Genomic DNA, 9523 nt, shown 5'->3' on the forward strand with positions numbered 1-9523 from the left:
GTCTGCATAGAACAACCTAAAGGTTTTATGGATCCCAACAAAAGAGTTATGGTATGAAAATTATACATAGCATTGTATGGTTTCAAGCAAGTCTTAAAGCATGGTATGAAAGACTTTATAACTACTTGATAAAGAATAGTTTTCAAAAAACAAATGACAATAGCAGTCTATATATCAAGGAAGGACCAGACAAGAAGATTGTGTTGGCATAAATCTTTGTGGATGATAGTTTACTTATGGGAAATGATGACTTATGCAAGGCATTTTTAGAAGAGATGAGTAAAGAATTTGAGATGTCCATGTTTGGAGAGATAAAATTCTTTTTTGGATTGTAGATCTAGCACAAGAAAGATGACATCTATATTAGTCAATCTAAATATATCAAGGAGACACTAAAGAAGTTTGGAATGGAAGATTCAAAACTAGTTGGAACACCTATGTCTACTAGAGATAAAATTTAAAAAAATGATGGTTCTAAAGAGGTAGATCAAACCATATATAGATCAAAAATTGGAAAATTGTAGCATGTAGTGCGTATGAGGCTAGATATTGCATTAGCAGTTGGTATGGTGGCAAGATTCTCAGCAAATTCCATAGAAAGTCACATGATGGCAATCAAGAGAATCATGAGATATCAAAAAGGTACCGAAGACTATGGATTATGGTATAAAGAAGGAGGAAACTTGGATTTGAAAGCATTCATAGATGCTGATTGGGAAGGAAGTGTTTATGATAGAAAGAGCACAAGTGGTGGTGCATTCTTTCTTGGTAAAAGTCTAGTGTCTTGGACAAGTAAGAAGTAGAATTGTATTTTTTGGTCTACAAAAAAAGTAGAATATGTGATAGTAGTAGTTAATTATTCCAATGTTGTTTGGTTCAAGTAACTATTGGAAGGTATGAAGATAGAGATCAAGGATCTAGTGGTTATCTTCTGTGATAACACCAGTGCCATTAATATATCAAAAAATGGTGTGATGCATACCAAAACTAAGCACATTGCTATAAAATATCATTTTTTAAGAGAATTGGTACAAGATAAAGAGGTAAGATTGGAATATGTGAATACTAAAGAACAAATTGTAGATATATTCACTAAGCCATTATCTAAGGATGCATTTTTGTATCTAAGAGGTAAGTTAGGGGTCATTCCCCTATTTGAAGCTCATTAAATGCAGTTTAGTGATGCATCAACTAGAGCATGTGGAAGATCAGATAGTTGATGCAATATTTTCAAGGGACATTGCAAATAAATCAAAACATAAGGTACATTGATATTCACTGAATATTGTCTTTAGCATGAGATGTTAGAGAGGGAGAAGTTTTCTATCATATCTCATAGAAATCTTATTACTTCTAGAGATGTCAAAGAAGGAAAACTTGGTCTGATTTCAAAGAAGGAAAGTTTTCTATTAGAAGAAGATGTTGAAGATATAGTTTTGCTGATAGAGGGAGAAACTAAAGGTAGAGGGAGTTCACACTAATAGAGAGAGTTCTCATGGATGAGAATTAAAATGAAACTAAGGATATGTTCCTTACTTTATTCTTTCTCTAATTTTTTTTATTGTATTATGACATTTTGTGTTGCCATCAATGCCAAAGAGGGAGATTGCTGGAAATAATTGATTAATTATGTATTATCTTTGATGTTACAAAAAATGTCATATCATTGCCAGTTAGTCTATGCTGAGCTCACTCGAGTGATGAAGATAGTTTCCTATGTCTGCCGAGCATTCCAGAGTTTTCCAAGTTCAGAAAATAGTGTCTAGTGAGTTCATTGGGTCATCAAAGGAAAGTTTACAAAAGTTGAGTGTGAACCAAGCTTAGTAGGTTAATTAAGAAAATCTTGGATGGAACCGGTGTTAACCCAGTTCACTTGGTTACCAAAGGAACTTTCTGAATATGCAATGTTAACCAAGTTCACTTGATTAACACAGGAAAATCATTTTTGTGTTAGTGTCTATTGAGTAGGGTCGATTAATGAAGGATTTTCTTGTTTTGGCATACCGAGTTCAATTAATTTAATTGTTAGTTCTAGCCAAATGAGGAGATGAATATTAAGTATTCTATGTTGTATTCAAGTTGACTTGACAATATGTAAGATATAAATATAGGTCAAGTTAACAATTGAATGTCTGAAACATAATAAAAGATTTGATGTTGCTTAGAGGAGGCAAATTAGATGGATAAGCAAAATATCCTTATTGAGTTGCAAAAATACATTCGATCAAGAAGGATGAAGTATATCTATAATCAACAATTCAATTGCATCAGAAATTAGGTCATCTGATTGTTACTCTCTAACCATTGTAGCAGTGATCAAAATCTCTTATTAGAGTTAACTTAGTAGCTATTTGTAAATCTTCTAACAAGGTGTGTTTCTATTTGAAGTGTCTAAAGACCTTTAGCAAGGCCACTCCTAATAGGGCAATTAAATCCTCTAATAGGGTCACACCTAATAGTGTGCTTTATAACCTTTAACAGGATTGGCTCCTAACAAGGCTCACTTTAGAAGAGTGAAAATCAGTAAATAGTTACAATTGGTGATTTTTTCCAAATTGAGTTTCCACGTTAAATCTTGGTGTCACTTGTGTTCATGCTATTTCTTTTATGTGTATGCAATTATGTTGAACCTAAGGTTAATCACATTAAGATTAGTATATTTGGTTATTGCTGAGTTACAATATTCACTAGTGTAAACCAAGTGCATGTGTGTTTGCCGTGTTACAATAGAATACAGTTTAAACAAAATTTTGATTTGTATTGACATTTAAGGGATATGAGATTTATTTTTGTAGTAACTAATTCACCCCTCCCCTCTTAGTTACTCCTCTTATATTTCTAATAGTTCATATGTACATGTACATGTGTAGATGTTCATATGAACATCTAAAGACACACAGAGATTAGACTAGATTAGTTGGAGGTAAATTCTAGTTAAGTGCGTTAAATAGAGATGATATATACATATATATACATATGTATATTGAGGTAGATTAGTTGGAGGTCCTCTACATGCATATTGTAACAAGCTGATTTTCGATGAATAGAAAGTTAGGGTGGTTGGCTTGAAGCATATACATGCATTATAAATACTAAATTTTTCATTCATATAATATTTTCAAGGTTAAATAAAAAATAAATTAATTTTACATTTTAAATTATGTGCATTCATATTCATACATCACTGCATTTCAGTGTGTTCCAGCATCTTCTACCATGATGGTATCCACTAACTCTTAAGCATAGAAGTTAATCTTAGCGTATCAACACATCTATAAAACCTTATAGTCCCATCATCTACAAATAGTCCTGAAATGAATGACCAGCTGTATGAAAAATGCTTGTAGAAAGATCACTAGGTGGATCCGGTTACGCATCTTTGCGAGAGTGATTTGAAAGTTACGAAGGTCTTATAACCTAGCTATCCGAATGTCCTGGAATGGTAGCCACATAAGCTCTAACCTGAGTTAAAGGAAATTCATGATATCATGAAATCACATCATATGCCACCGATAGGTCCTCAGGCAATTAAGTCATTATATATTTGAAGTCTCAACAAAAATAAACCACACTCACAAAATTATATTTCAAAAACAGAATAGTATCATAAAGACAGAAAGATATGAAATATAAATAAATTTCAAAAATTGGCTCGCTATGGTGTCGACCAGATCAACGAGAGTTCTCAATATAGAAAGGACACTGATATGCAGAATAATAGCAAACAAGACAATTCCAATGCCATTTACATTTTCAAACGACTACATAATGTTTTGTATTACTCAAACAAACTACATAATTTAGTTGTCACGCATTTTCAAGCAGCAAAATGCATGATGTAAACCTACGAGCTTTGATCTGCAATCTTTGAAAATTTTGTCCGGCAGATTTCTCATTTGACCAAGGGGAACTAGCAAGGCTATCAGTTAAGGGATTTCAATTTCTTAGTTAGTCAACTGTCTCGTACTATTTAGTACTTGAACCTTCGAGTTAGCCATTTCTCTTAAAATATCAGCTACCTCTGTGAGGCTTGTGCATTCATTCAGAATAAGTTTCTGAAGATTTTTCAAATTGCCGAGTGAAACAGGCAAGGATGTTAGGAAAGGGCTTCCCAATTCAAGAACTTCTAAGTTTCCTAACTTTCCTATTTCGTTGGGTACTTCTTCAAGACTTGTGCCTCCCAAATTCAGGCTCTTCAGAGACTTTTGATATGGTACTTGAGAGGGTAAGACTTTAAGTCTTTTACAATCTTTAAAATTCAAATACTGTAGACTGGTAATTTTCCCCAGAAATTGAGGAGGAATCGCTAGATTACTGCAGCTTTCGAGATCTAAATACTCAAGGTTTGACAGTTGCTTAAAAGAGGGAGGTAAAACCTTCAATTCGCTACAGAAACTAAGCTCTAAATGTCTCAAATTCCACAACTTTCCAATATTTGCTGGCAAAGATGCCAGCGCCCTACACAACCGCAAAGTAAGGTGCTCCAATGATTGCAGATTACAAAACTCTTCTGGTAAAGCTTCCAAGCTCGTGTTCAGACATCCATCCACGACGATCTTTTGTAGTTGGTGCAACTGCCCAATAGATCTTGGAAACTTTTCAATGCTACCTAGAACAACCAGCTCCCTCAAATGTATCGGTTGCTGCAAAAAGACAAGGAGAGATCAAAACAAGATGGTGGAATATCGAATCCAATAACATGGCCCTAGAAATTAGTACCTTTACTTTACTAGTCCATATTTTATTAATGGATCCATTAACTTGCAGAACTCTAATATTTTCCAGAGACACTGATGGAGGTATGCTTGTGTATGCACAATCGCGCCAAAGAAGCCACACCAGGTCTTTTGTGAGCTTGCTGTTTTCACCTTTTAAGGAATTCCCATTAGCCACCAGAATCTGTTTCCAATGGAGGCAATTGTCCATCAGCTATTTCAGAGAAAAACATTTCGGTTTCAAAACCAAACAGAAAACTCTATACATGAAATACATACCTTTATAATTTGTTTCTTGTCACTAATATTTGTGAGCCCGATCCTATCTATCAAAGACTCCCAGACATCCTTGGACTTGCCGCGAAGTAATCCTCCTAACACTTCGAGAGATGAAGGCAGACCGCCACATGCACTAGATAACTTCTCAGCTAAATATTCAAATCCTTTGATCGGGGAGGGTTTTGAAAAAGCGTGCAGACAAAAAAGCCTTTTCGCAGGAGACGGATCCAGTCTTTTCATAGTATAAATGGAGGAAATTCCATAGCTTTTCAGAATGCCCACGTCCCTCGTTGTGACTATAACAAGGCTTCCTGATGCAACGTTACCCTTCTCAGGGAGCAAAGCTTCTAGTTGTTCTACATCATCTACGCTATCCAGGACGATAAACAATTTATGATGCTTAAGATGATGTGCTATTGCTCTCTTGCATTTACTGATATTGTTGAGTGTCAATACATCTGCATTTCCCATCACATCTTGCAACATCCTCTTTTGCAGCTTATGGAGACCGCATTTGTCTGCATCTTTATTCACATCTAGAAGAAAACTCGTACCGGAAAAGAGCAAGCTCTTTCTGTTGTAGAGCTCTTTTGCCAGAAAGGTCTTCCCACAGCCCGACATACCCACGATCCCCACAATATTGACGTTCTGGTTAACGGTGCTATTTTCAAAGTCTCCTACTGCCTTGTCCAGATTAACTGCATATTTTCCCACACCTAAGTGTCCTTTAATTGACACTTTCGATTCGCCATGTTCAGGAGTACTAGCCATGGTTGGAGAATCACTAAAGACTACTCAAAAGAGGAAGATGATAATATGAAATTTTATTACTTGATTATATGATAATTATTTGCTGAGAACAGAAAAAGAAGAAGCTTTGTGGAGTGCCATTTTCTATTCTAAAACTGCAGGCTTTCAGACTCAACGATTCCATGTGGTAAACGTGTTCTCCTAGCTGATCAACGAGACGGCATTATTAAGGCCCGAATCTTAGATCTAAAAATCAAACAGTGATACATCGGACCCAATCTCCATGGTTGGTCAACCATCTATTATTTATTATTTATCGTGACAACTTTTGATGGATATGGAATTATATTTTATAGAATTATAATCCTGATCAGTCTGTGACAATTTATTGTTCGTCACGTTAGTCTTTTATATTGGTTGACATTTTTTTTCTAGGGGAGGTGGATCTGTAAGGATAGACGTGCAGCTATATTAATATTAAGTGAACAAGTCAGAAAACGTTAAAGCCAAAGGATTCTGCGTAGCGTGTTTCACATCACGACATTTTCTTCCAAAGACGAACAGGCACGCCACTGCAAGTAAGGCTTCAATGGTAGTTGTATAATCCAAAATAAATTCCTTGTTTAGTTCTATAAATAAAAATAAATTCATTGTTCTGGTCTTGTTATTAATGATTAATCGTTTTGGCAGAGTCCCAGTAAAACCAATTTGTTAAATGTATTATGTAATATATTTTGAAAATGAAAAGCAGCTGAATATACGGGTTGCAGAACAGATATAAGTCAAACAAAGAACGCTAATCTACTCCTTTCTTAATTTTAAAATCTCCCACATCACAATGTCTCAAAATCTAACCATCCCTAAAAAACTACAAGCATCATAATATATACACATGAACAGAGTACATAAGGACCAAGTGTCAAATTAGAAAACATAGCAAAACTAGAACAGAGAAAAAATTAAAAATTAACTCTTCTTGTTCTTCTCCTTCCCCCTTGAGTTGTCAAACAATAACTGCATCCAATCATTGGCAAGGAACATGTAGAGAGAGCCTCTGCTATCTACCCTTGTCCCTGCCATGAGGCCCCCTAAGTAATAATCATGGGAAATGGGCATAGACTACAAAAGAGTATTATTAGCCCTAGTACTCACTGTCTGATGCTAGCCAAGTGTAGTCCTACTAGTGATGTCAATTCTTTCATTACTTAAAATAACTATGCTCCTACCTTTGACATGATCCCGCCAAATATTTATAAAAGTGGTGTTCTACATAAGCTAAAAAATATTCCCAACTTGATCACAAAATACATGACCAATCATGTATATTTTCTAATTAATACTACTTTGACCCACTTTAGAAAGGGCACTCCATTTAATAATTGCCCACAAAGTGGGATCATTATAACAATAAATGATCAACATCATTGGGTTAATTTATTTTATTTAAAATTAAGGCCCAAATGTGAGCTAGAAATCATCAAAATTAGCCAAGCTACATTTATTGACCATCATATAACCAATCAGCACTAGTGTATCCACCACCTGATTACCTTCAAAATATAGATGTTGTATTGTCACTTCCTAGAATCTAGAGATGAGAATATGGGCATCTCTAATGATCTAAGAAACATTCTTGTTAACTTTATGTTTCCCTTTAATCACCTCAATAATAAGATGCAAGTCTCACTCCATCACTAAACTTTGAATCACAATCAAATCGGTGTGTTGACCCCACAAAACAATCCCATAGATTCAAAAAAGTTACTGGTATTCACACCACAATTTCTAGAATAAGCCACAACCAAGTTGCCTTGGGCATCCCTTATAACACCTCTTGCCACATCAAGACCCTCCCTTGCAGAGTCATCAAAGTTGAGTTTGAACTAGGAGGTGGGGGGTGGTTTCCATCTCAGTTTCTATCTAGCCAAAACTTTGGAATTGTTAAATTTATTAATTAAATCAAGTGGCTCCCATTTATGTATCATAATATTATCTTTAAGCACCCGAGGATGGGGAGGTGTCTTCCATTGCCAATGGGGGATGCATTCATGCAAGAGCTTAATAATAGTCTAAAGATTAACTCAGGGAGGCAAGGATTTATCCCTGAAAATGCAATTATTTATTTTCTTCTATAGCTACTAGTACACATATGAGGGTAACACCTTCCATAACATTCTGATGAGGGGGTGGATGGAGGGAACCTCCTAGCCTAGAATGAATTACTAAAGATCGCCATTGAAAACCTATAGAATTCCAAATCTATGCAAGATTCCCTTTCACACCTCCCTAACATAAGAAGAATACATAAAGAGGTGGGAAATATCTTCTTCCTCCTTATGAAATATCACTTACATATTGACAAGTTGTAACCCTCTTCTCTTAAGGTTGTTAACTGTGGGGATGCTCCCATGCACTATTGCCCACCAAAAGAAATTCATTTTTAGGAGTATTCCTAGATTCCACACATACTTCTAGTCTTAAAAAATTTTAAATTAAAAAAACTGTTAGACTAAAATGATAATAATATTAAACTATTTTAAACATTTTAATATTTAAATTATGTAATAATAAGAGGTTATAAATAAAGTATAAGTAATATTGAAAACAAGCTAATACAACAATGTTATTTTTTAATAATTCACATACATAAATAATAGATCAAAATTCATAAATTTAGTATTATTTAATTAATTTTTAATATCATCATATATCAATTGATAATAAATATAAATCTAAAATAATAAATATTAATTCAATCATTTTCATGTTGACATATTTTAATATAAATAAATTTAAAGTATAATTTGATGAAAACAATTATATAAAAAAAAACACTGTGTAATTCATACTTCATGGATTCAAAAGAATAAAATAAGATTCATAGAAATATATCTAATGAATTTGACATATAAATAATAATATAATATTATACATAATTAAATATATTGTGATTTAATATAAAAATATAGCAATAGTAAAAATAATGCTCCACTCATTTTCAACAATTCAAATATCTTTCTTTTAATTTTATGATGTGTATTTCATAAAAATATATGATTAAAATTTAATTAAACATATAATAAATTATTTTGTTTATAATTTGAATTTAAGTAATAAGTTTGTTTGGAAGGATTTAAAAAATTACAATTAAAATTTCTACATGAAATAGTCATTTCTTTTGAAATTGAGATCAAGACATAAGTTTTTAGTGGAAAAAATATATTAAAATATCTATATTGTAAGTTTTTTCGGGGAGATTATTAAGTTTTTGGACATCATTTCTAATAAGTTCATTTGGAACCATTCAACTTTACAAATAGATCAAATGCTCTTTGATAAAAACTTAAATATTTAATTCTCTATTGTTTTACATGAATTATAAATGTAGTTTATATTTAAAACTAAGTTGAAACATTCACAAATACCTCCCCTATTTTGAAGAAGATGAGAATGTTAGAAATAATTCCCCAAATGAACATCCAACACTTCAATAACAAAGTGGATGCTCTTCATGATACTATCCTTAATGTTATTTCTAATGATGAGTTCAATGATGCTTTATCCGTAATGTTATTTCTAATACTGAGTTCAATGATGCTTTATTTTCAAAAGAGGATGGCAAATAATTGGAAGGCCATTAGGATTCTAGATAAGAGGATTGGAAAAAGATCCTTAGGATGTTAGATAAGGGAACTAAAATATCCTTAGGATGGTAGAAAAGAAAATTGGAAGAAGGAAATTAAGTACCTAGTAAAAAAGTGAATTTTTATTTTTCATTA

The 9523-nt window shown here is 33.2% G+C and overlaps 1 protein-coding gene across 1 annotated transcript; it reads right to left on the reverse strand.

Annotated features, from left to right (window-relative positions):
• Positions 1-3715: 3715 nt before the first annotated feature.
• Positions 3716-5932, reverse strand: LOC149545995 (disease resistance-like protein DSC1). Its single transcript, XM_089794526.1, has 3 exons — positions 4995-5932; positions 4720-4899; positions 3716-4643 (listed from the first exon to the last, which is right to left on the reverse strand). Exons 1-3 carry the CDS (start codon positions 5763-5765, stop codon positions 3945-3947), a joined length of 1650 nt encoding a protein of 549 aa, XP_089650652.1. The 5' UTR covers positions 5766-5932; the 3' UTR covers positions 3716-3944.
• Positions 5933-9523: the final 3591 nt, after the last annotated feature.

This window comes from Cupressus sempervirens, chromosome 7 (genome assembly GCF_028749045.1).
Source record: "Cupressus sempervirens isolate cs-2001-9-10 chromosome 7, ASM2874904v1, whole genome shotgun sequence".
NCBI lineage: Eukaryota > Viridiplantae > Streptophyta > Pinopsida > Cupressales > Cupressaceae > Cupressus > Cupressus sempervirens.

Excerpts from the sequence above, each read along its gene's own strand:
- LOC149545995 (XM_089794526.1), bottom strand. The coding sequence starts at position 5,765 with ATGGCTAGTACTCCTGAACATGGCGAATCGAAAGTGTCAATTAAAGGA. Across the intron at positions 4,900-4,994 it reads ACAAGAAACAAATTATAAAG|ATTCTGGTGGCTAATGGGAA; the intron begins GTATGTATTTCA and ends CATTGGAAACAG. Across the intron at positions 4,644-4,719 it reads TATGGACTAGTAAAGTAAAG|CAACCGATACATTTGAGGGA; the intron begins GTACTAATTTCT and ends GTCTTTTTGCAG.